Here is a 26,873-nt window from a genome sequence, read left to right as displayed (position 1 = left end):
GTAGAGCCACTTGCTGGAGATAATTTTCAGTCTCTCTCTTGTCTTCAACTGTTCAGTGATGGAAGCCAACCTTTCAGTTACATCATGTCCCTCCTCCTACGCCTCTGACATAAAGAGTTAACAGAGAGGTGGAGGAGGGACAGAAACCTGAGAGTAACTCACTCAGTACACTCCTCCCTCTCCTCAGCTAGCCAATAGCGAGCAGCTTGCCGGTTAGAGTTGAGGGCTGTGAAACTATATAACAGTAGTGCTGTGCCCATTCAGCCAGGAGCTTGAGCTCTCAAAACCAACTCAAGGAGACAGGACAGGTTGCTGCACACTTAAGCAACAATAAAACACAGGATTTTAAGCAAGCCTTCAACTATCCAGCTAAACAGCAGCAATGAAGACAACACTGGCGACTCTGACACTTTGCCTGGTGGCGCTCATGGCCACAGGCTTCCCCTTTGAGAGGAAAGGAGGCTCATCGTCCGGCGGCACCAGCAAGGAGAAGCGTGTGCAGTATGCGGCGTGGGACGACGTGAATGTGATCGCCCACGGCCTGCTGCAGCTGGGCCAGGGGCTGAAGGAGCACGTGGACAAAACCAAAGTCCAGATGAGGGACATTTCCACCAAACTGAAGGTCTTCAACGGCACGGTGACGGAGCTGGGGAAGGAGAGCCAGAGGCTGCGGGCCGAGGGGGAGGCCCTGAAGGCTCGGGCCCTGGGACTGGAGGACAGAGAGGGGCGGCTGCTGAACGTCACGGCCGAGCTGAGGGAGAAGACGGAGGAGATGCAGCAGGAGAGGAAGACGGTGAGCGAGAGGATGAGCCGGCTAGAGGAGAGGGTGGACAGCATGCTGCAGGGAGACGGGGTGCTGCCTGACACCAACGCCAGCAACTCCAGTGATGCCCGCATCATCCAGGTGAGAATGGAGAAAGAGTTTCTCTCTGTGTGATAGTGAAGTTGATATTTTGTTAGAGAAGGCAGCATGTTAAGTTAAGGAGAGTGAAGCTAATGAGTTGGTTAGAGAGGACAGGGAGATTGTAAGAGGATTATCTCTTGTCTTTGTCTATAGAAGGTTTCCACTGTATGCAACACAGTATTCCTGCACTCATTAGATAAAGATATTAACATACAGTACACACTTTTTGCAGGAAGCAGACTGTTAACTTACTGTGTTAACATGGGCAACACCACATAACAATGTCTTCAATGATTTAAAGTGATGTTCTGCAAGTACAAAATGTATTTTTACATTGCAGTAGATGGTTAAAGTGATTCTCCAATAGTGAGTGAAGGCATCTGGAAGTGAAGAGCAACAGAACAACTAGAGGCAAAGCAAGAAGCTCCTTTTGATAGACAAGGACAGTTGGCTTGCATGTTGGGTTTTTTCTATGGGCTCAAAGGGACTGAATAGAAAGGCACAGAGGGCAAACAGTGGGTGGCTGGGTGGCTGGGTGGGTGGGGGGTTGCCGGTTAACTAGCCTGCACTGCACTGAGGAAGAGCGTGCAGTAGGCTACGTGCAGGGAAACACTAAACGTTGCCGGACAAAGGGATCTGCACGCACCAGTTGCAAGAATGTGTGAATAATTTTTTACAGCAGTGATATTTCACAACCTGGAGAGCACATGGGCGTGTGACACAGTTCATTAGGGTTAGAGATTTTCTTAGCTTTGCTGCTCTGCATCTGCAAGCCAGTGTTTATGTGAATTTGAAAGCTTTTGTAGTGGGATGGAAAATCCCGCGCTGTGAGTGAGTTATGTAACCAAAGCACAGCCGGCCGGGAAGGACAAATGATTGCTATTCAGGGGTGGAAATGTATTCAGACGTTTGGGGCCCGCGTCATGTCCTACTGTTCAATGAAACGCAACGAAACACTATAGTGTACACTATAATCCAAAGCAAACACACTATTTGGCCTATTCTTTGTGTAAATATTGGTGAATCTTAAGTGATGCGTTCTAAAAATGCGCCACGGGCATGTTTTACGCACAGGCTCGGCATGAAATAAAGTTATGATGAAAAATGCTAAAGAAGGGTGTACCTTTGTGTTTTGTTTTAGCTGATGCTGGAGGCTCAGAACAGACGTATTGATGACCTGGTGGAGCGGATCCGTCTCCAGCAGGAGAAACTGGACAAGCAGAATGTGCGCATCAGAACCCTGCAGAGCCAGGTAATGATGCATTACAGTCATGCATACAATTTGCAGACAGACATGCTGCTCTGTGAGCTTTCTGATGTCCTGCAGGGTCTTGTTTTGTTTTATTTTATTTTGCGCAATTTAATCAGTGATTCGCAACTTTTTTCAGATTCAGCAAACAAAACTGAGGCCAACCCTGAAGAGCAGCAAGGCCGACGGTTCAGTGCAAACTGGCAGCTCGGAGCAACGCGACTCCCCCGTCGGTAAGTAAAGCCAAGATGCGTCCAAAATCCCCCCTGATTGCACTGACTTAAGTCGCCTAGATCAAATCTGACGCCAAATGTGGCATGCCATCTGTTTAGTAAGGCCATAAAGAAGCTTAAATCAATAGCAATTAAAATCAAGGAACCTGCTCAGTGTGGAAACACGTTTCTCAGCTCAGTCTTGCGCCAGAACTGGTCGAGACTATTTAGCAGTTATTAACAGGATTATTCAATTTACCCACCTCTTTATCTGCAGAATGGTTTACCCACCTTTTTTAGGCTGACAGAAATCTTAATGACACCAATTCATAGTATGCATGATAGGAGGTGAAGTGAGTAAAGTAAGTTAGGCCTATATGAAGATATACGGACTTTAAAAAAAAAAAAAAGCATAAATCACGGCTTTTCTAAACATATATATAGAGATTTATTTGGATTTTGGTGGTTTGTCTTATGATCAACAAAGAGGAGCTTGAGAGGCACAGAGAAGGCCTCTAAACAAACACAGGACTTGAGAGACGAGACAGGGGAATCAACATTGTCAAAACACAAATAAGGCTCAGTTGAGTCCTCCCACGCATTCTGTGGTGTACAGTAATTGCAGCAGGCAGTAAATGATGCCCTCAGCCCATAGCCCCGCCAGGCAGCTGCTGCTCCCATCTGAACTGAGCCATGACTGGCCCAGTAGTCATAATGCCTGCTTTCATCCGGGTGTATTGGACTGGAGGCAGGCCAACTAGGGGAGAGTTGAGACGCAGAGGTTTCTGGCTCACCACATCTCAGTCTCACTCCAGGACTCCTGTAGTCTTCAAAGAGGAAGAGAGCTTGATGTGTGTGTGTGTGTGTGTGTGTGTGTGTGTGTGAGGGGTGTGTCTTGAGTTAAAAGGCTCTGAATGAATGAATTTATACATAGTAAATAAACAGAGCACAATTCTATTTACTCTTTTTTTAAAGGGCTGGTTAAGTGAGCAGTTGTGGCTATAGGTAGAAGGAATCGATTCTAGCTCATCCCTCTGTTTCTGATGGCCGTAGAAGACAAGTAGGTGAGAGGTGAACACAGCAGAGGAACAGTTGAGTTCAGTCAGCCAGTACAAATCACAATAAGACCTCTGATGGCAGCGTTCTGACATCAGCAGGATTTGAGGAATGCCGTAAAAGAAACAAGTTTCCCTGGCCAGGCTCCAACTGGGGGAAAGTTCAGCAGTCTCCGATGGTGTTAAGTCAGGGTCACATAGAGCCCCAGCACAAAAGGATTACTCACTGATCATTTCTATGGTGGAGAGAGAGGAGGGAACCAGGAGAGGTGTGTGTATGTGTGTGTGTGTGTGTGTGTGTGTGTGTGTGTGTGAGAGAGGGGAGGGGGGCTTTGCACAAATCTAGCATACAATGTTCCTCAGATTACGGTGCCTGGGCCTGTGCCAACAACAAAAAAACAAACCTGAAGGAAAACGAGGAGGAAATGGAGAAAAGGCGGTCTAATTTTACCAGTGAACTTTGTACAGATATCCTTTTTGCTGTTTCTGAAGACACGGGCCTCCTCCCCGTTTTCAGACCTCCCACCTTTTTCCCATAAAACAAACACTTGTACATCCCCGAAGAATGCGCAACCTTTCCCCCAGATCTGTCAGGGAGTCAGACATCCCCCCCCCCTCCCCTCCTCCTCCTCCTCCTCCTCCCCCTCCCCCTTCTTCAGTCATCCTCTCCTCTCCTCCCCCCATCCCTCCTCCATGCAGACCCCCACCTCCGTCTCCCTCCTCTCTCCCATTGTAATGAATAAGAAGTGTGCCAAAGTTCAGGAGAACCCCTGACCTCGAGGCAAACCACAGCCACAACTAGCCATCAGAGTTCATGCCTCTAGAGAAAGGGTCATTCAGCACAATGAGGTATTGTGGCTCTGCGATCAGCTGGCATGTTTCCACTGGAAAACAACCACCAGGCCACAGAGCAGTCAATCAAATTTTAATGATTAACAAGACAGATCAGCCCCTATTTAATTAAGAAGATGACAAATCACAATGTTTTTTTGTCATGAGTAAAGAAATTAAATAGCATCGCATGGTGATTTCATAAACAGGGCTTTTGTGTTGCTGTCTTCCATGACAAAAAGGATTATTGGAGGGGATCTATTAGTCATCAGGCACATGGCAGCTCCAATTGGCCCCAGAGGGTCCTTCTTTATTTTGCTGCCTTCTCCAGTGTCCCTTACACCACCCGCCTGTATTGCCCCCTCCACTCTCCGATCACTCCCTGTGCATGCAGCAGCCATGCATTCCTACGTCACCGACTGGCTGCTGCACACATGAGGGAGGTGTGACCAGCCGGAGAGAGGGGGATCTGAGGGAGGGGGAGAGGGGGGTTGAGGAATGTAAGGCTAGTCGCGTGTAATCAATAGCCCAGGAAGGCGAGCGGCCGTAAAGAGGGAAGTCTGCTTGGGAACTGGGAGAAAGGTCATGTTTATTACGAAGAGAGGAGTTCTCACTCGCTCCCTCTCTCTTTCCCTTTGTCTCTCCTTTGTTCAGGCTAGGTCAGAGACCCTCGCAGGCATTTTATCTCCACACTTACTGATAAGCTCACTTGGAACGATAGTCCAAGTTTCACAGTGCAGAGAAACAAAGCCAAAGCCTGCAGCAGATAGGATACCAAACTGTGAATGACCTACTTATGACAGTTGGGAAGAGTAAACAATTCAGATTCATAGTCCCTTTAAAATATTACACATTTCAGAATAATTCCTAAAATTGCCTCAAAACAGTAATAGTTTATTCAATAGCCACAGGTGCTGAATACCACCAGTTCAGTTCGATTTCATCACACTGAAGTGTGACTTCCCTCAGTTAAAAACAAGTGCAGTTGGCACTTGGCAGAGAGGAAGTGGACTTTTACCCTCAATGTTACAAACAAACGGCACGTTGGCTGTCCCTCACAATGGCAGTGCAAAGTTCAAGGGAATAAAGACAAAGAAACAAAACATCTTTTGTTATCTAAGACAAACCATAACTGTTAAATAAATTGGATGGCAGCCACTGCAGGGGAAAGGTGAACACACTATTTGGGTTGCAGGGCCTTGAATTGTATTCGTTCACTGTAATAACACTGTGTGAAGGAACCTTCTGTGTTAACAATGTTGTGTTTTTCTCTCCTTTGTTCTCCTTGCAGAGATGGCATCAGACTGCCATGAGCTGTTCTTGAGAGGAGAGACGACCAGCGGAGTCTACACCATCCAGCCGTTAAACGCTCAGCCCTTTGAAGTCTTCTGCGAAATGACAGCTGGTAGGTGGAGCAAAACGTCCACAGGCCAGCCTCATATTGTCCTTTGTGTTCTATTCAGTCTAGTTTGACCAACAATTGCTAACGACTCAGACAATCAGTCACCAATTTCATACAGAAGAATAGCTCGAAGTCTCCAAGCTGTACAAGAAGCTCCCCTAGATCCTTTGGCTTATATACACACCCTTATGTAGCAGGAGTGATACGGAAATGATACAGACTAATGTTGTTGCTCTCTTTCTCTCCAGACGGTGGCTGGACAGTGATCCAAAGGCGCCAGGATGGCTCAGTGGACTTTGACCAGCTATGGCAGGCCTACCAGAAGGGCTTTGGCAGCCTGAATGGTAAATACATGCTCCTTGGATCTTTCTCGATCTCACTCACTAGAGAGGGATTAGTTCCCACAGCATCACTGTCGCTCACAACCACTGCATCAAAGAGCAGGAACTGGCTTCCCAAAGCATCTTATCACTGATTAGCTCAGATCCCCATAAGTCCTCTGAGGCAAAGAGAAGTCAGTCAGTTTCTCAGCAGCTTTTTCACCCTTTCTCCTCTCCTCCCTCTCTTGTTCTCCAGGAGAGTTCTGGTTGGGTCTGGAAAAGATGCACTCCATGTCTAAAGACGGCGGCTACCTCCTCAAGATGCAGTTCACTGATTGGAACAACGACATCGCCTCCATCCGCCTCCCCTTCCGTCTGGGCGGAGAGGAGACCAAGTACTCCCTCCACATTCAGGAGACCGGCACCTTCAGCCCCCTGGAGGTTTCGCTGGCGACTGACGCCACCTCTGGCCTGCCCTTCTCCACCCGCGACCAAGACAACGACCAGAAGAACGACACCAACTGCGCCAAACACCTCTCTGGTAAGTTCTAATAATTTTTGACAGAGGCATTTGCCATTCAACCGAGTGAAAACACAGATTTGGTCACTTCCTAATTAGAGATAGACGCCAAGCCGTGACTAATTCATGATAATAATGCAGCATCTAATCTGATCTCCCTCCTCCCAGGTGGCTGGTGGTTCAGTAACTGCGGCCGTTCCAACCTGAATGGACGATTCTTCCAGAGCCCCCCTCCCAAGCAGCGGCACCAGAGGAAGCAGGGCATCTTCTGGAAGACCTGGAGGGGCCGCTACTACCCTCTGAAGTCCACCGCCATCATGATCGCCCCCGCCGAGATTGAGAACAAGTCATAAAGGATAAAGAAGAGAGAGAGAGATAGAAAGAAAAAAAGCAAAGAAAGAGAGGGAGAAATACGTTAGATCCTGGACTTTTTCTCTTCTTGGTGTTGGGGCGATTAGAAAGGGGGTTCAAGTTTCCCTTCCCTCTCAGTCTGGTTGTCTCCCAGTGAGAAAGACTTCACAACAGAGCTGAGGCCTTCAGAAAAAGAAGCCAAAAGAACTCGTGAGAACTAAATGGGTTCCATGTTTCCACCGCTCTACTTCCTGAAAGCCAAGCAGATGTTTCTGTACAGCTGTAGCCAGAGATGGAAAAAGAGACAAAACGTATATACAGACATGGGTACTGAAAGTATAGCAGTGGAAAATTATTTATACGTTGCACCGGCGCAGTAAACCAGGCTGTTGATTCCCTCTGTTGGCGTGAAAGCTGGGGCCTCCAGGTCGAAGCTCGAGTCGGAGCGAGTCCCGGCCTGCGCGCGGTGTTGCAAGCCACAAAGCATTTTGGACAAGTTAAGACTCATTGCCAGACATGGAGAGTCTTACTGTGAGCTGTTGTTGAGGTTGAATGTGATTTTCCTAGCAAGTAAACAGCACTGTCAGCTCAAAAACAGCTTACAAACTGAACTGCCCTTGTTTGTACAGGATGCAAGTAGGAGTGAAAGGCAGGCAAATTAAGCAAGCCTGTTAAACCCAATGGTGCGGACCAAATGGTGACTTAATCTAAACAAAGAGTCATTTCCCACATGAACAGAATGGCATTAGTATCCAAAAGCATTATGTAAAGATACAAATCACTGTAAACTAGGATTACAGTGCCTCTTAAGAAACTCTGTGATGTTGGAAAGTGGTTCTTTGTCAGAATTACATTTTCCCTCCATGGGGCACTGAGAACCATTCCAGCCTTTGTACAATATATTTTTTTGCCTGCATTTTTTAAACAAAGTAAGCATATACTTCACTGACTTTAATCTTCCTGCGGAGATTTGGAGAATTTTAAGTCATATTGACTGCCTTTAAGATACGAGAGACATCTTTTTGTACATAATGTATGAAGGAATGTCATGTCTTTTCAGAACTTTGAACTGTAACTGTCTGTCGTGATATCGCCAGTGTTCTTGTGACTTGAGAGTTTGTTGTTGTAGATGTTGTTCCGTTTCTTTATTTAAATGCCGTAAAGAATCAATATATATATTTCTGGTGCTGCCTGTTTGTAATTTATATTGTCTGTTTCATGTTTTCCAGATGTAAAAATGTTTTTTATGAGAAAATAACAGATTTTTGGCCGTAACAGGCCAATAAAATTGATTTAAACTAACACTGCCTCTTGTCTGTGGATTATCTTGCACTTCTCTGAGAAAGTATCCAAAAGTTTGCAACAGCTGTAACTCAAAATAGAACTCCAACATGAAAAACTGTGATATGTAGATCATGATGACAGACAAGATATGTAAGTACTGACCTGAAATCACTGGTTTGATCACATGACAGGAGGAATTACCTGTTAGTGACAGGTAATTCTGATGGTAAAGAAATAATTCAACATGCATAGAAATTTCCCTGGCACTCATGCCTTTGCATGCCAGATTGATGAAAAGACTCCATGTTTGAATCTGCGTCCCACATTGCAGGCATAGCAGGCTGGGGGTTAAGCAGATCTAGGCATGCAGCATCTCAGCTGGCAGGTGACAGAGGAATGTCCTGACCGTGCTTACGCTTGCCAGAGTGCACAGCACCCAATAGATAACCAACATCTCAAGAAGATGGATAGAAAATGTTAGAAGATGGATAGAAAATTCCTTCCTTGTTCTTGTTTCTGAAAGTGATGAACATGTCACAGAATCATCTACTCTACTCTGATAGGCTACGACAGAACATTTGTTAGAATCTTGTCTTGGTTTTCCACAAAAATAGTGCTGCTGAACATTGATTTACATGTAACATGTACATGTAAGGTGAAAACAAAGGAAAACTCAGTTCTCCGTCTGCAGTCATACATGAAAATAAGTGAATCAAACATGGTGTTTGCCTTCAGGTTCAATTTGCATTTTAGCATATTTTATGCCTCAAGAAATATTGAGGTCAAGGAAACATTTTAGAGTGAGATCAAGAAAGAATAACCAGTCATAGTGTTATTATCCATTCATTTAGACATTATCTCTAATAAAATAACAAAAGAAAAAGCCATTCAATCTCGCTTTCCCAGACTTTTACTGATCTAAATTGTACAAGATGTATGTTTGGAAGAGGCACACACCATGTGACCCTGTTAATGCTGGTGGGACGGGGCGGATGGATTTAATCGGGGGTGACTTGATGGGGCTCTAAGGAAAAAGTAGGTTTTGAGAAATACTGTCTTAGATCATTTTATATCAACACTTGGTTTTGCCAGGAATGAGAAAATGTTGGAGTTGTCCCATTTGTGACTAAATGTTCCAAATGTTTGCATGGCCATTACCATAAAACCAAATGATGTGTTCTCAGTCCAAAGAACCATTTGAATATTACATGAAAAACAAAAAAACAGGAATTATCAGCTGAGTTCAGTCAAGGCTGACTAGAGTTGTTAATCACATATTTATAGTTTCTTTGAGGGTTTTCTTGAGCGTGACTGACACAGGAAACGGACATGATTGAGTTTACAGTTTTGGGGCATTTTCAAATGGTTGCAAAGATCCAAGTGAGTTCAGTGAAATCCATTCCATGTCAAACAAGTTTATGTTTATTCTCATATGAAATCTCATATATAGGTCGCTTTGGATAAAAGCGTCTGCCAAATGGGAAATTATAAACTATAAATTGTTGATTCTCACTCACTTCAAGATAGAAATTTGAAACTAACATGTTCAGTAATGATAGAACATTAATTTCCAATGCTGTAGAACTTTACTATGGCTTAAGATTTTCAGATGTTGAAAATGCTCCACCACCTGAATTAAACTGAACCCATCCCTGATGCCAACTAAACAAAAATAGTTTGAATGAAAGATTCTTTTCAGAAACCGACTGCTGGCCTAAAATGTAAAGTCACTGCAGCATTTCGAGGAGGCACATGGCAGATCTCTTGCATCCTAACCTTAAGGAACTTAGCAGCTTAGTTATATTAACTGGAAGTAAACTTCAGTAGCTTCTCGGTGTCAGCTTTGATTTTTCAGTGCAACACTGTCTGCTTGCTTGCCAGGCTTACTGTTAATGGCTTACTCAGTGTCACCTCGAAAAGCTAGAGGGACAGAAAGGGAACATCCTTGATCCTCCCAGCACAGGGAATTGGTCCAGGATCGACCTCTCTAATAGCTCATCAGATGGGCTGTGTTCTCCTCTGACGTCTCCCTACAGTGTTGTGATACAGCCTGTGAAAGTCTCTGCTTGTATTCACACAGTCACAGAATAAGAGTGTTGATATAAGACTACTTTCACCTTTCCAAGGGGTGATATCAAGGGTGGATGAAGGGGAAGGGCTTCCACTCATTAACTATAGATTTTACAGAACTAAAAAGCTGTTTTGCTTCATACACTACCAGTCAAAGGTTTGGACACACCTGATTAAATGTTCTATGTTTTTCATTATCTTAAAGCCATTTTAGATCTAAAGGCTTAGGTTTAAATTTGTTTCTTAGACAAATATAAATAGTGAAGTTGATGCCTATGTATGAATTTCTTTCCAAAGCCTTTGCCTTTCCATCAAGGCAAAGGGTGGCTACTTTAAAGAATCTAAAATATAAGATAGTGACGACTAGTGATGACTTGTTTAACACTTTTTTGGTCACTGCATAATTCCATTTGTGTTATTTCATAGTTTTGATGTCTTTACTATTATTCTAAATTGTGGAAAATAGTGAAAATAAAGACAAATGTGTCCAAACTTTGACTGGTAACGTATTTCCCTAAAATATATAAATATATAAAACATAAAGTAAAACAGTTGGTTTGCTCACCAAACCCCATGTTCAACTGGTACAAAAATACCCAATGAATATCATGGACAATCATGGCCATCAGTAGTTCTAGATGAACGCTGCTTTATTTTTAGTTTTGTTTTTTGAATACAACCATTGGCTGACTAAACACCTATCCTGTATCTTCCACATTCTCCAAGGTCTTTTTAACTCTTATAATGCCAAGTCCTTATATCTGTTAAGTAACCAAAGCACTGCAACATGGCTGATACCGGGGAGGAGCAGGCATTTCTGCTGTGGTGGTGATGCTGAAAAAGGGCAGCAGAATATCTGTTGCGTTACAAGATCAAGGTTAGGCATCAATCACCTATAGAATAGTACCCATATAAATGTAAGGGGGCGGGGGGTTATCAATCAAACGTTACCATGGCAACTGTACTGTCCCCAAAGGGAAAGGGGCTGAAGGACTGACAATTAAGCATCCTCTGCTACACTTGTGCAAGGCTTTGGAGAGCTTAAAAGCCCTGGCTGTGTGGCAGTGGAGGGTCGGGCTGCTGCAGCTCTGATGTTAAGAATAGGACACGGGGGGGGATGCATTACCTCTTCCCTCTCTGTTTGTTTATATCTCTCTACCTCGCAGCATGAAGAGCCAGGAGGGTCAGAGTGGAATATTAATGTGGAAAAATGAATAATTTTGAGACAAGTGTATCTATGGCCAGTGAAGTAGGCTATGCTTTTATCTGGCAATAGGCTACATGTGCAAAACCTGAAACAGAATATATGCTGCACCTGTGAACAAACTGTACATCTAACACATCTACTGCTTAAATGATACGACTGCAGTAAAAGGAATATGTGATTTCATCATACATTTATTCATTATCATGTACAAATTGTATTCCGGTGGTACAAAGCTGTTGTAAGACTCCAGTGCTCACCCTCCTGTTGTCTTTATTGCAGTAAAAAAAGGAAATACCAGCATGATCAAAGAGTCAAGAGGTACTTTGGCAAATATCATAAAGTATGTTTTAAGAAGGCAAGCAGACACCTTGAGCAATGTAATGTGAGGGGAGAAAACGGCGCAAAAATATCAATGAGCGGCTTCAATCGACACTCATTATAAAAGAATAAAAATTCATAAAAATATTTATTTATTTTAAACAATACACACTTAAAATTAGTTGATAGAGGAAGAGCCTGGGTTTTCTTCCTTTCTTCATCATTACACAAACTGCAAGGTATATACTCACAGTATGTATGGATATTGCAGTTCTGTGTGTCTGTGTGAGCGTAGGGTGTTTTTGTATGAAATAAACTGCATGTATTGTGCATGTATGTATACTGGTATATCAACTCATGTCTGCAAATATGTGTATAGATTTCCATTTCATATCCAAGAACTGTGACCCCATTCCTACCACTGACTCAAGTGAATAAAACAGGTGGGGGGGGGGGGGGGGACAACACAAAGACGTTTGGCAAAAACCGTCATGGTTCCGGAGAGATGAGGACGTGGGTGAGCAATGAGTCAATGTGACGCAGCCTGCGGCCTGCGAATATTTCTCCATATATCCTGTCTTTGTTCAGTTTTCAGGGTGTGACACCAAAACTCTGTCCTCGTAAACCATACCCCAGACTGTACACAGGGTGGGTGGGTGGGGGTGGGGTGGGGGGGGGCATGGAGGAGACGGAGCAAGCAAGCGAGTAACAGAACAAGAGACAGAGAGAGCCAAAGAAGGAAGTATAGTCGAGTAGTGAGATGTCTAGTTCGTAGTTGAGAGTGGCTTGTGGCTGCAGAGTGTCTCTGATAGTCTCTCTATGACAGGGTGACAGTTGGGTGATGGGGTTGGGGTCGGGGTCGGGGGTGTGGTAGTGTGGGAAGGGGGTGGGGGGTTAGGGAGAGTGAAGATGGGTGGGGAGCTGGAGGGGTAAAGGAGGACAGAGGGGAAACTAGACTTCACTTCTCCCCTCTTGTCTCATTTCAGAGGTATTGTTGTAAAAAGTGCAGCAGCATTATCTCGTAGTGCTCTCCAGACTCAGGGCAACGGATACTGTGTCGCTCGTTGGGGTAGACCTGGAAAAATAAAAACACAACAATCAATTATCAATTTACTAAAATGACTTAACTTACTCAGTGCACTACATGTATGTATCCTAATAACGAAATTAAACATCACACTGGTCTAAGCTGATATACTCAAAACATTTACTAAGCAGTAAGGTAGTATGAAATTTCAGACAGCCAGAGTTTAATACATCTGCTGACTTTTGTAAGATATTTGGAGTGCAAAATCTAACTTCATACACATGTTATTGATATATCAGTAAGACATCAGCTCATCAGAGATATGTCCATATGTCTGAATCATTCTTAAGTGATTCTTAAATGATGTCAACCTGCCATAGAATGATGATATATGGCAAAATCAACAGAGGTGTTAGTGCATTGCGGAGAGTTTGTGACATTAACCTGAAGCTGGTAGGGCTTCCCAGCACGGATTATCTGTGACACTAGGAAATTGGTGTGGAAAAAGTGCACGTTCTCATCTAGGAATCCATGGAGAATCAGCAAACGGTTGGGCCTAGAATGACAAGGGGTAGGACGGTTATACAATAATAGGGTATACAGTGTCAGTGACATTTCATGTTCATTATTCTTAAAATAACCTATGCTGCCCCAAACTGCAGAAGTCCAACAACTTCCTACTCATTAATCTGTTGTTGATGAGAAAAGGCAAAGACCTCACTGATCGAGAGCCATTTATAGAAGTGAGAAATACTGTAGCTGCAGGGACTCAGTGACTTGCTGAGAGCTGATCAGCACTCTGTGGCTTAACTTTACAATCCAAGAGCAGTGCTGCAACATGCCATGTGTAAAGCCCTCAGGGCCTCCGTTTCTAAACACTGAGGCTTGACTTAGCCTGCCACCTGTAATTTTATTATTTTCACCTCTGCCACAGATTTGATTAACCACAGGAAAAAAAAATCTGAAGTGTTGTTTGCTTGCTTACACAGCAACGAAACTATCACACTCTTAAATAGATGAAAAAAAAATCTGTTGTCATGTAAACCTATGTAGACTGATAACTAACATTCCCGTACACATAGACACATAGGCATGGGAAAACACTGAGTTACTCCCAGTTCAAGAAGTCTTTATTCTCATTATTCATAAGTCTAATTTCAGGCCTGGGGTGCCAATAAGCCCAAATCATGACCCTGATCAATGACACCAAGGGTTTTAGAGTGTGCACATGAAATTCAAGACAACTGCAAGTCTTATATAGGTACTATAAAATAGAATTACTAAGCCCTATGTTTGGCACAGTATGCCCAAATTGTTTCCTTGGTACGTTAATGTCAGAATGATTTCCACAGAATATGAAGCATGAATTGACAGGATATAGGGTGTAACCTGCAATCATGATCAAGCATGTAGAAATATCTATGCAGTTGCTGTACACAAGGTTAAGCCAAAATATCTATGGAAAAGTTGAAAACACTAAACTCGAATCACTCAATTAAATCTCACTAGACTCTCACAGGCTCAAGAGTGAGTCAGATGAGCACAAATCAATATCATGTTTTTTTTTCCACTATTTGAACCACACTGAGCTCATGTGAGTGTGTGTACTGACTCGCTGGGCAGCTTGTCGACGTGCAGCGCCACAGATCCCTCCTCGTAGCCCTGCTGGTTGTTCTCAGGCACGTCCATATAACGCTCTGTGTAGCCCGTGTCGTACGCCATCCACACAGTCACTGGGGCGCCGGCAATAGCCACCTGGGAGGGAAACACAATGTGGTCAGATGGAACAGAATGGAAAATAAAGAATAGAATATTTGGAAATGGAAATTTGTCATTTGACAGAGTAACCCAAACAATATAGTAATAATATAGTACAGAGATATAATTTTGGGCATCCGGGTGGCTCTAAGTCTCTCCTAGTCTTTCCTGTCTCTACCATCTAATGAAGTCAAAAATGCCAAAAAACAGAATCTGTAAAAATTTTGAATTAATTTCAAAGAAAAGAAATCTGCATTTTGATTTTATGGTTCAAATGCACGTGTTTTGGCAAAGACGGACATTGGTTAAAAAAAAAAAAAAAAAAAAGTCAAAGCTATGATGCTGTAAGAAAAGGGATAAAACTCTAGATATCTTTATTGAATTAGGGATAGTAGCACTAAAGCGTTATCCAACACAGACACCATGTGGATGTAAGAGGCAACTGCATCACAAGTCCAGTTACAGGACTGCATAATTTTCCAGGAATTATACAGTTAATTCTCAGTTCACCAACAGGCAAAGGATTCTTGCACAACAGTCTAAGTCCATCTAAGTTCATGGAAAATGCATTCACCGATGACAGAGTGATATAAACTACACAGTTATTTTTGGCTGAGAGGAGACAGCAGAGAATGAAGTGAGTCTATGGCAAAAGGATAACAGGGAGGGCTGAAGGACAAGCAGCAGTTTTCCTTCTTGATGGGTGTTAGCCTCCTCACCTTGAAGACGTTGGGTCTCTGGATGAGGCCCATGAGGGAGAGGAAGCCCCCATAGGACCAGCCGTGAATGGCAACACGGCTCAGGTCCACAAAGTTAAACCTCTCTGCCACATACTGCAGCCCCTCCACCTGGTCTTCAATCTCCACCTGGCCCTGAAGAGGCAGATATGAGCAAACAGGCACAGACAAATGTAGGACATAATGATGTTTCACTACATGTATGATCACTATGATCCAGGTAAAAATGTGTTATTTAGCGTAACCACAGAGGGGAAAACGTCATACTGGACTCTTCTTTACCATTTTGTTTTTCAGCGCTCCTTCAAATTCCAGGCCCCTCTGACAGGATCCCCTCCCATCAATCACAACCACAGCATAGCCCAGAGAGGCCAGCGTGTTCAGACGGAGGTACTTCATCCCCTTGAAGGAGTTGTTAACCAGCTGGACCTGGGGACACACACACACAAAAGTTATTTTCAACTCCAACCCCAAGTCTTCTTTTATCGAAACAACAATACAGGTTTCTGAGCTCCATTTACTGAATACAAAAGGATGGCAGTTGTCATAATGAGACTTCAATGAGACATGATACCATATGATCACATTATAGACCCTGTGTAGACTGGTTTAACCACCAACCTGTGGGCCTCCATACACGAAGAGGACAGTAGGGTGTTTCCTGCCAGGTTGCAGGTTGTGAGGCTTGTACACCATCCCATACAGCTGGAAGCCCGACTTCCCTGGGAAGTCGAAGATCTCTGGCGGATTGTAATCTCCTGGGCAACCTGGAGGACACACAAACAAAAGTGGTTCTTTAGAACTCAATGGTTAGGCATGGCGCCAACACTGCCAGGGGTTGTGGTTCGACTCCCAGTGGAATCACGCATGCTAAACAACAATCAACTCTGACACAAAGCGCTCATGATGACGTACGTGGCTGAGCAACACATTATCTGATTGCAGTCACGATAGTCTGGAAGACGCCAATGTAGATCGAACTGACCGTCCTTGATCTAATCAAAGCCAGACTTCAACTTTCCCCAACAGAGTTGGCTCTATTGATTTTTCCAAAAATAAAACCACAGATACGTGGGCAACCTTCACATTTGGCCAGACTCCTCTTATGGCAAACTCAAAGAGCCCAATTATGTAAATACAGACTGATTCATTTTGAGGAGTTTGCTTGATCAACCCCACGGTTAAAGAGGGAACCAAGTCCAATGAATTGATTGTATTACAAAGCGTGAGCCAGGTCTCACTCCCACTCAGTGTCTGAAATGAAAAAAAAATGACCTGCCAAGAATAATTTTCACTGTCCAAATTAATGAATATACATTTTTCATAGAAATATGTCATCCTACCCATTTGCAATGCATTTTGCATATAGAATCAGGTACTGGATGTTAATTTCAAGCTTGCTCACTCACTTATACAATAGATGAAGTCTTTAATTCATCATGAAGTACAACAGAACTTTATATAACAGAGGAATTTAAGAGTTATCATCTCAAGAATTAACTGGCCAGTGTGGCCAGTAAACCTTATTGATTTAGACACCAAAGATAAATTTCACCAGCCCTTGGTGGATGTTAATTTTGGCCCTTGCTCCCACTCCTCTTAAAGTGCACCAAGACCGCATTACATTTAACTGTCTGGAACAAAAATTGCATTTCAGAGATGAAATCTTTGGTCTTTAATGATTTTCTGTTACCTTGGCTTACACAGTGATGCAGGCCTGGGAGGAACGATTAAATAACGTTGTATTCGTGGGGGAGCCACAAATAAGTCTTGAGATGGTTAGAAATTTTGATCATCAAATAAACATTTCAAAGTTGGAACAAGCCATTTTTTGCTTACATGAGGACCACAAGGTGGTGACAGATACTTTCTATATGCTACCAACTAGGGAAGGTGTATCATAAGCCCTTTGTAGCTTTGTTAAGTCCGATGTTATTATTATTGTAGATGCATTCCAAAGCCACAAATATCATAGGGTCCAGGAGTAGTGCCTCCTGTACATCAGAATTTACTGATGCTTTTACTATTTTTCCATTAGTTTGTTATATACAATAAACAAAAACGGGGTTGAACATTTCATTGATCATGTTAAGCAGGTTTTTTTTGTTTGTTTTTTTACACACAGCTGCATAAGGAAAATACATACACTGGTATATTTCAAGCTCCCTTTTGCTGCTATGTTTGGAAAGATTGTGAGAAGTTGGTCTCTCTCTTGGTTCAAGACACTGGGATTTACCACTGAGCCTGTGGGAGGTGCTGTAGGTCTAATTCAATGAAACATCTGTGCTGGGAGGTGACCACTTGGTAACCCACCCTAGATAATGCAGTAGGGGATGTTTCCATCAGATCCTGTTTAAAGGCAATCTCGGAACCCATCGTCAATCGGTCTGACGACGATTAGACTCTGGGGGTGACGGGCAAGATTTCGGGGTTTCTGGTGGAGCCAGCGGACATCCGGGCCAAGACTTCCTCTTCCGTGCGCCGGTCATTGTTTACAGTCCGATTAGCAACTTGAGACGCAAAATATTGGCCGTCGCCCCCAGAGTCTAATCGTCGTCAGACGATGATAGACAATGGGTTCCGAGATTGGTTTAAAGGTAACAGGTTTCCTTACCTGGTGATTCCATCATGCTGGCCCAGAACTCGGGCACCATGTGCAGCGGGTCACCTTCTGAGCCAGTCAGCTTGTAGACGTGAACACAGGGGGGCGTGCTCACATTACTGTAGTGGCTGACAAACATGTCAAAGTTCTGCACAGAGTGAGAGGAGGGGAGGGGTGGAGAGATGAAAGGAGCAAAAAAAATAAAAAATAAGTACAGAATATAGGCAGTGATACATATAGAGAAAACGGGAAGAAACAAAGGATGAGAAAAGGAGAAGAGGGGATGCCAAAAAAGCACAATGCCATACCACATCAAGTCCACGTTACAGGCCCCACATGTGCTATAAAAGTGATTATTAATTTTACATGGGGAATCACTATTTCAGTGTTGTTGCTTTTTTTTATGGTTACCGTTGTATTGGAAAAGTGAGATTACTAAAAGCTACCACTGTAAAAGTTAAAATAGATGTACAAAATTATCAAAAAAAATTATATAAATAAACATATTCAGTAAATCATATAAATAGGAACATTCACTAATTAATGCATGATGAATATGGCAATTCAGGAGTGAAATCCAGATCTACACAGATGAAGCTAGAATGGCTTACAGTGAATGTCCACTGACACCTCCTATTCATTTAAACGAGGGCACACGTATACATTTTGTGGAGGATTGCGGGAAGTGAAAGTCAAAGATTTGCAAGCGGCAAGGGAGAGCTGTCGAAAGTAGAGCTCAAGTCAAGTCAACTTTATGCAAATTTGCACCATCTGGAGCAAGCGTTGACAAATGGAATGCTGTCTGTTTGATTGACATCTGTTCATCGCATGTGCATCTCTTTTTGAGCACAGGGACAAATTAAAATGTGCAGCAACATGGAAGAAATTGTGGGAGTGGATGGTGGGTGAAGACTGGAGAAACCGTACGAAATAAACACATCTCTTATGCAACTATAAGCTAAGTAGTGTTCAATCCAAATGTTATTTTTGGAACAGTCCGTTCACTGAATCACTGGCGTGGAACACCTGTTATCCAAATCACACAACCCCTGACGTAATATGAAGTCATTGTTTTCCAATAGTGCACCCGCCTGCCACCCCAACCAAGACCAGGTGGTCACACAGTATGACAGGGAGTTGGACACAGTCAGGGTCTGGCCAGCTCTCCAACACAGAGGAGAAAAGCTTCCACCTGACCCATTCTTGTTAAGATGCTTCAGTGGCAGGCTCTGATTCAGTGATCAGACAAGGACAAGAGAAATGTATAATAGATGTGTAGTGTACCGTTAAATCTACTACTCTCGGGCCAATCTGGAGTACAGGGCAAGTTAAATATAGATTTTGAGAATTGCATTTTTTTTCCTCTTATTTTTTGTTTCAGGTTTGCTGGATGAGCTGACATGCAGACAGACAGATAAATAGACGGTTGGGTGGATAGATGGATGGGCTGACTGAATGTGAATAGCTTACATGCGTTTGTGGATGAGCAGAAAAAACAGATGAATGTCTTTACCTGGCTAACAGAGCAGCTATGAGAGAATCCAGGCTTGGTCAGTCTGACCACATCTCCAGGCGTCTCGTAGCTCGCCACGTACAGGTGGTGCTCCAGAGGAGTGTCCCTGGTGCCCTGGAAATACACCAGCCTTGTCGCCTCGTTCACCCAGATCTAGCAAGGGAGAGGGGGGAGAAAACAGAGAAAGATGGAAGGTGTGGTGGGGGGCAGAAAGAAAGGAGATAATAGGATTGAGGCCATGAAATAAGAGTAATAGGAACTAAGAGAGATAACAATGGAAAGGACAGACTACTTTAAGGGACCATCAGTAGATTTAAGGATGTAAAAACATACATGGAGCCAGAAGGGATAAGGTACTATAAAAGGAAGATCAGAAAATATAATTAAACTATTGAAACATCTATAAAACACGTGTCAGCTGACTTCTTAAGTTCTAAATGATAACAAAAAAATCTGGCTCCAGGTCTCTGGGCATGTTTTCTAAGAGAATATGTCCATGCAGGGCTGTAGGGCTTAGGGCTGATCCTTGCCATTTGGAAAACAGACGATTTAAAATTTGGATATTCAAAACTGTATCAGGTGCTTTCACTTGCTTCATTTTGCATAACAGTTGAATTAAACACATTACTAGGAGGGATGCAAAACAGTTGCCACAGAACGACAACAGAGGGCTGAAGTAACAAAAAGGTATATATTGTATCCAGCTTTGACTAACCTTGGATCCATGTCTTGCCAGCACTTCCCACTCCCCACTGGTCAATGTAACCTCCTCCTTGATTGCACATTTGAAGTCTCCTGGAAAAGACAGATAACAGAATCAACATGCGCCTTGACATGCCCAACACTGTGACATAAATCCTAACAAATAAGCCCTCGGTTGAGATAAAATACCATTAGCTTTCAAAAATTACAGAACAATGATTATTGAGATGGATACTTTCACATAAATGCAGAGGCATGTCCCGGTCTCTTACCCTCTGTGTGTTGGTAATCTCCTGCCCAATGGTAGCAGCCCGGTTGTAACAGGGATGTGATTTTATACAGATGGCTGAAGCCCGTTTTAGACTCATTTACCCAAATGAAAGTGAACTCATCTTCTGTCGTTTGAATAAATGGATAGAAAATATCATGAACCTGTGGAAGAGGGGGAGAAACAGTCAATTATTACTGAGGGAAAATGCTACTCTAAAGATATTACAAACCGCACATCTCTTCTCATGTTTTGGTCACAAATCAAAATAATTTTTTCCTACAACCATTTCGAACCAAGGCATAAATGTGTCCCTGCATGCTCTCCTCACAAACAATAATCCCAGCCCCTTTCTTTGCCCTCCCCGCTTCCTCACCAAGAATTTGGGACTATGACATTACTTGCAGTCATCTTTTTTTTTTTTAAATCATAGATAAGACTAGGAATGCATCGATCATAATCGTCTGATAAAAATTTCTAAACAGATCATCGATGATCAGACGATCACTGTTTAAACTGTCTGCCCAAAAAGGTTTATACTTGTTATGCACTTTTAAATGATGTGCCGTTGTACAAAGTCTGAGTAAAATGCATCATTTCATTCGGTGATCTGACTGGTGATCAGTCAATCACACTCTTCACAATCACATTTTTTTTTTTTTTTTTTAAACAGCCTGGTCCGTGCATCCCTAGACAAGACTGCTCTAATGCCCCCTCTCTCTTCTTCTCTCCTTTATTAGGTTGATGAAAGACATTTCTGCACTCCAGCGCACAGCTCTCACATTGATCCAGACGTCGGTGGTCTCTTCATAGATGATGTATGGCTGTGTGTTGCTGGGGAGGGCCTCCAGGCTGTCCTGCCTCTGAGCTGGGTCATCTGTGACCGGGATGAAGAGTGCTGGAGGCAGCAGGGCCAGCTGCAGTTTCCTCTGACTGCGGTCCAGCAGGACTGCCCAGCCACTAGGGGGACACAGAGAGGGGACGACACTCAAAAGGCTGCTTCATACTGAAAGGCCTAACCACTTTGAATAGGCTTTATTATTAAGCTATTAAGCTCAATTTATTGGTTTCTGTGATACTCCACGGTGCTATTGCCATGGGGACACAATCAACAAGAGGCAAATTCAGTTAGTCAGAGGTGAGACACTTCACTCTTCCACACTGGTGTGCAATCAAACTTGGTTTACAGCACTTCTTAGCAGAAAATCCTTTTCTACAAATCATGTCTGTTCTTTATTGAGCAGCATCACAAAAACAAAGAAGTTATGTTATTGGCTAAATGTAACTTAACTATGAATCTTCACACCGTAACTGCATATTTTCACATAATTCCCACAATCCTCCTCACTTACCACCACAAAAGCACCGTGGGACTTAACAGAATCTATACTTGTTTTAATCAGCATTGCCTACAGAGATAGTTTGTAAGCTGGGCTGTAGTTTCAAATTACCAAGTAATACCTCTGATTCCATATTTCAAACACTCTTGAGATTGCACTGGCCTTAACAAGCCCCACTTTGCCCTGCTGTGCAAAGGTGGCTATTAAATGTTAATTAGACGAAGGAATAAAAGCGTGTTCACTTCCTGCTGAGAAATGAAAATTGCATCAGCTCATGCCATACAAATCAAATTACACATCAGAGAAAATCTTTCATTCCATTAAAAACAAAGCAAAATCATAAACATTAACAACTCCTCAATCCATATACTTTTTCAAATGTTAAAGAGGAAATCATGTAGAAAAGGCTGCATCCACATGCATCTCAATTCATATGACAATCACAATATTAATTATTATTATTATTTATTTTGCATGGGAGTCAGAAGAGTGAAAGCTGTGACACTCACTATTTGCCATCACTCGTCCATCCGGCCCTGGCGATGTATTCTGTCCCGGGAAACAGGGAGGTGAAGGGGACGACCAGCTCTTTATCTTGCGTGTTCATAATCTGTAGGGGCACACACACACATTTTAGGGACACCTAATAGGTATTCTGGAGAAGGGAGAAAGACGGGGAAAGGTGGTAAAAGGCTCTTACTCGTCCTTGATGGTCTGTCTTGATCTCTACCAGTTTAAGGGTGGCCTGGGGATTTTTGCTACCTGTAAATGAAGGAAAGATGTCAAAAATGTCAAATGGTTTAATAGGTTACCATCAGATCCAATTTACTGTTCTGAGCTTATAGCTTCCAGTAGGCGATTTAAACGTTTTTCTACATTTCTCACCTGCACAATTTGTGGCAGTATAAAAAGAACTGTGTGTGTGTGTGTGTGTGTGTGTGTGTGTGTGTGTGTGTGTGTGTGTGTGTGTGTGTGTGTGTGTGTGTGTGTGTGTGTGTGTGTGTGTGTGTGTGTGTGTGTGTGTGTGTGTGTGTGCGTGTGTGTGCGTAGTATATGAGGATACACCGACCTGTACGGGGATATCTATATGCATCTGCCTTCCGCTCCTCCAGTGCCGGAGATGGAACATGAATAATCTCTACTTCCGTCTCATCCACCTCTTCATACAACAGGTACATGGTCTTCCCTCCATCAGGGTCTGACAATGGAAGGAGAAAAAAAAGACAATGTAATGAGTGTGACACAGGAAATAGCATATGCACAACCCAAAAAGAACTTAATCTCCGGTGAGGGGCGAAATTGACAATGGAATACCTGCACACTGAATCATGCTGCCAGAAAGCTTTACTTTTGCAAAATTTCAGTGCAATGTGGGTTTACCAAACGGCCAAACAGATAAAACTTTGTACAAGTAAAGATTCACTGTGTGGGTATTCCTGTGTTCATAAATGACAGTGTCCAACAACAGTTCATTACGACACACAGTGAAGACACACATCACAATGTCTGTTAAGGAGAGTGTGTAAAAATGTTTCATTCATTTTTTTAGTTTTGGTGTGTGTGCGGCCATTTCTATGACGTAGTTTAAATAGTATGTCATGTCCTTGGTTTAATTCTTGTGTTTGCCATATTTTGTCATATTGTATTATTCCTGAATATCTAAGCAAATGGTCACTATAAAAACACAGAGAGGTCAGGGAAAGCAGGTATACACTCAACCCTCGCTCGAGATTTAAATGATGCAAAAGAAAACAAAAAAAAAAGTATTTTTAGAATGCTCAGAGACCAAATCAAAACTTGTAATAAAATGGTAATAATACTTTTTAATGAGTTAGCTGTACTCAAATGAGTGTGTATCTGATACACATTACTGACCTTCTACTGCTGAGGGGCTCCACCAATAGCCAGTGAAACGGTCAAACTCTTCCTGGATGACAAATGTTGCTACACCCGCAGACTTGGGGTCCTCCTTAACATTATCCATACCTGGAATAGAAGGTATAGATGGAGTCAACAGGGAAAACAAGCTTTCAAGATTTCTAGAATGGAGATAAATGTATTCTATACAATTACTATACAATTACATCTCAAAGTATTTTCTTTTCATGCAGTGTGAAATGGGATAATGATGAAAGAGACAAGGAGAACTGGAATCATCCAATACCGAAACCAAACCAAACCAAACCAATCTATTCCACCATTTATCCCTTTACACTGAGTCTCATAAAAGAGCATATCAAAGCAATTCAAAACAAACCCAGAGCCTTCAGACCTTTGTGGCAGTAGGTGAGCCTCCTTTCCTCGCCAGTCTTGATGTTGGCCATCCACAGGTCATTATTGTTGATGAAGGCTATGAAGTCAGGGTCTCCGGGGCAGATCTTGGGGTCCATGCGAGTGCCTGAGCACTGGGTCTTGATCTCCACAGGCTTTAAAGGAGCAGACTGCTAAAACCAACAGACACACTCTCAGTTGAAGGGAAAGAGAAGAGGGCACTTGGATGTAAAGCCCAAATTCATACAAACATGGTCTGAATGCAAACAGTCCCACTGACACAAATTGGGTATGATTTGGAGGCATGTCATTGATGATAGATGTGGGCAGACGTTGGACTGGTCAATTGTGAATGAATAAATAAGATTAACTATGTCCAAGATAAAAACAAGATTTACTGCTTGCTTAGTGGTATGCTTGGAAAGCGCTTTTACCAATATACTCATTATCTCCTCTAATCTCATTTCTCCAACCCAAACTGTTTGTGTGGGCAAGTCCTACACACAAATCAGTTGTCCATAAAATATTGGCTATGACAGATCTGTGAAATCCACACAAGAATATTATGTGATGGTAGTAAACGTCTTGCTTCGCCCGTTTGTTCAATCAAAACAATTGTCCTTTCTTGTTGAAATAATTTCAACACCCTCTGAGATCACATAGAAACCAACAACACACATCCCAATAAAAATATGCATGAAATATATAAGATACAAGATAAGACTTGGCACATCGGAACTCACCCTTCTTACTAAGGCAAAGAATTTACAAATGGTGGACAAAAGCAATACCACATGAAAAAGCACTTTACTAACTTGGAAGTAGCTAAATGAAAATTACAAAAGCAGATACATAAGCGAGTCATATTAAGTCGAATGACAATTAGCAGTATGTATCAGCTTTATCTGACAATCACCCATTTTTTCTGTGACTTTTCAAAGCACCAGGAAGCAACCAACAGAGTTCCAAAGAGGCCAAATAGTCGGTGGCTGAATTGCAGGTGCATCTGTCAAAAGAACTACAAAATTATTTAAACTGGTAAGCGTAACGTGGTAACAAAATATACCAAATTCGGACAAACTGCATCAGCAAAGAAGAACAGCGGTCGTAAATTGAGGTTCAACAGGGATAGACAGAAACAGGATAACTGCTACACAAACTACGGCCTCAGAAATTACTACAGAACTGAATTAACGCCTCTGTGACAGTCTCAACAAAAACTGTACGTCATGAGCTTCACAAAGCTGGTATTTATAACAGAGCTGCCATTTGGAAACCACTTGCATCCAAGGCCAACAAACAAAGATGCATGACTTGGTGTAAGGAGCGTAAAACCTGGTTATATGGTCTGATGAGTTGTCTTTCACCCCTTTTCTACATCCTGATGGGTTTATATTTGGAAAGAGCCAAAGGACGCATTCAACCCACAATGTCTGTTGCCAACTGTTAAACATGGTGGTTGATCTGTAATGGTATTAAAAGACATTTGATACTCGAACATTTGGATTTAGGACAATGAACCGCAAAGCGAGACAATTTTATGCAGACAAAAAAGTGCATTAATTCTGTCAAAAATGAATGGCCTACACAACACTGAGAGTCAAGGAAACCATATTGCACTGAGCAAATCGTTAAGACCCATACAGCGATCAGCAGCAAGAGCACAGCTGTCATCAGACCTGGTGATGTCCTGTGTTTCTCCAATTCTTGCCGAATTAATTAATTGCCAGTGGGGTGAACCGGTGACACTGACCTAATGGGCGTATTCAAAGTACCAGTACCAGGACCAGTACACAGGAATCCTGAGCTGGCTGACCATTACTTTGCTCTGATTTACATCTGTCATGAGTATGTAGGGCTTCTAAACTGAAGACAAAGAAGAGCAGGGTACTCACGATGAAGCCATTGTTGCCTCCATCCTGACAGTAGAAGAGGCTGTTGCTGGCCTGGAAGAGGAACAGGCCCGTCTGGGCGTGGTAGTCATAGGAGGTGATACCAAATGCTCCCAGACGTTTACGCTCTCTCAGCAACTCCTCCTCTCGGGAGTAGGCCCCCTGGTGCGGTGTGGCCTTAGAGGAGGGATTAGAAGAGGGATTCAAATCAGACATACAATATAGCATGAATTCACAATTTTTGAATACAATTTTGAAATCTAAATAAGGGTTAGCCTCATTCTCCTTACTGTGCTGTATGTAATACCATATTCAACTGAACCAACCCCCCTGATCAAACAGCCGTCCAGGTTCATATAAAGGTTGTGCTGTACAAACATTCCTCTCATAGCTTATACAGCCTTGCTCAAACTTTCAGGTTTCAGAGCGTACCTCAGGGACTAGCCACAAATGATACTGCTACACCTGCAGGGACCGCTTATCTCAGAATGAAACCTGGTTTACAGTAAAACTAGGAAAAAAGTAAGCAAATCTTTACAGAGGAGTGCTCAACAATGTTTAAGAAACACTGTCCTATGTTGTTTAGTAATAGTACAGCAGGAGCAGAGAGAGAAGACATTCACCTGGAAGTGATCCAGCATCTGTTTCCACGACAACACTAACAGGGCCTCTTTCCGGATCTTCTTGGGGATTTCTGAGTAGAGTAATGAGTTCTCTCTGCTTCCATAAGGCATTCCTGATAAGCACATAGGAAAGAGGTGAAGACAACTTCAACAACAAAAAAAAGAGGCTTGTAGCTGGAAAAGGAGAAATTAAACGCAGTCGTTGTTTTCTTGTCATGAGGCAGCCATATTTCATTGCCTTGAGCAGTGGACATGATTGGGATCAGGTGGGGGCCGGGGAGAGGGGGGGGAGGGGGGGTGTAAATAGCAAATACAAATTATGAGTTGATAAAGGGGATCTTATGTGCCATCAGCGAGCAACAGTCAGCTTACCGAGGTAGTACAACCGATGGGAGTGGGGACCATTCTCATCCTTCT

General features: G+C 42.9%; 2 protein-coding genes across 2 annotated transcripts; one reads left to right on the top strand and one right to left on the bottom strand.

Moving 5' to 3' along the window:
• The first annotated feature begins 279 nt into the window (after positions 1 to 279).
• angptl4 (angiopoietin-like 4) lies at positions 280 to 8,140 on the top strand. Its single transcript, XM_071540321.1, has 7 exons — positions 280 to 904; positions 2,046 to 2,156; positions 2,293 to 2,386; positions 5,543 to 5,656; positions 5,902 to 5,997; positions 6,230 to 6,514; positions 6,662 to 8,140. Exons 1-7 carry the CDS (start codon positions 383 to 385, stop codon positions 6,844 to 6,846), a joined length of 1,407 nt encoding a protein of 468 aa, XP_071396422.1. The 5' UTR covers positions 280 to 382; the 3' UTR covers positions 6,847 to 8,140.
• Positions 8,141 to 11,591: 3,451 nt separating this feature from the next.
• On the bottom strand, positions 11,592 to 26,867 carry LOC139661751 (dipeptidyl peptidase 9). The gene is made up of 19 exons (XM_071540319.1): positions 26,829 to 26,867; positions 26,457 to 26,569; positions 25,837 to 26,010; positions 23,943 to 24,114; positions 23,546 to 23,656; positions 22,740 to 22,868; positions 22,371 to 22,432; positions 22,180 to 22,280; positions 21,113 to 21,290; positions 20,335 to 20,494; positions 20,076 to 20,155; positions 19,361 to 19,513; positions 17,860 to 17,995; positions 15,867 to 16,012; positions 15,528 to 15,674; positions 15,228 to 15,380; positions 14,363 to 14,505; positions 13,195 to 13,306; positions 11,592 to 12,798 (listed from the first exon to the last, which is right to left on the bottom strand). Exons 2-19 carry the CDS (start codon positions 26,565 to 26,567, stop codon positions 12,706 to 12,708), a joined length of 2,361 nt encoding a protein of 786 aa, XP_071396420.1. The 5' UTR covers positions 26,568 to 26,569; positions 26,829 to 26,867; the 3' UTR covers positions 11,592 to 12,705.
• Positions 26,868 to 26,873: the final 6 nt, after the last annotated feature.

The sequence above is a fragment of the Centroberyx affinis genome, unplaced genomic scaffold (genome assembly GCF_046629955.1).
Source record: "Centroberyx affinis isolate AG114_WGS23_722 - 3 ecotype Tasmania unplaced genomic scaffold, CSIRO-AGI_Caff_v1 ptg003607l_1, whole genome shotgun sequence".
Taxonomy (NCBI): Eukaryota; Metazoa; Chordata; class Actinopteri; order Beryciformes; family Berycidae; genus Centroberyx; species Centroberyx affinis.
The sequence above is the reverse complement of the archived record's forward strand: the minus strand, read 5'-3'. Positions and strand labels throughout refer to the sequence as shown.

Excerpts from the sequence above, each read along its gene's own strand:
- angptl4 (XM_071540321.1), top strand. The coding sequence starts at position 383 with ATGAAGACAACACTGGCGACTCTGACACTTTGCCTGGTGGCGCTCATG. Across the intron at positions 5,657-5,901 it reads CTTCTGCGAAATGACAGCTG|ACGGTGGCTGGACAGTGATC; the intron begins GTAGGTGGAGCA and ends CTTTCTCTCCAG. Across the intron at positions 6,515-6,661 it reads CTGCGCCAAACACCTCTCTG|GTGGCTGGTGGTTCAGTAAC; the intron begins GTAAGTTCTAAT and ends CCCTCCTCCCAG.
- LOC139661751 (XM_071540319.1), bottom strand. The coding sequence starts at position 26,567 with ATGCCTTATGGAAGCAGAGAGAACTCATTACTCTACTCAGAAATCCCC. Across the intron at positions 22,433-22,739 it reads ATATAGATATCCCCGTACAG|GTAGCAAAAATCCCCAGGCC; the intron begins GTCGGTGTATCC and ends CTTCATTTACAG. Across the intron at positions 20,495-21,112 it reads CCACCGACGTCTGGATCAAT|GTTCATGATATTTTCTATCC; the intron begins GTGAGAGCTGTG and ends CCTCTTCCACAG.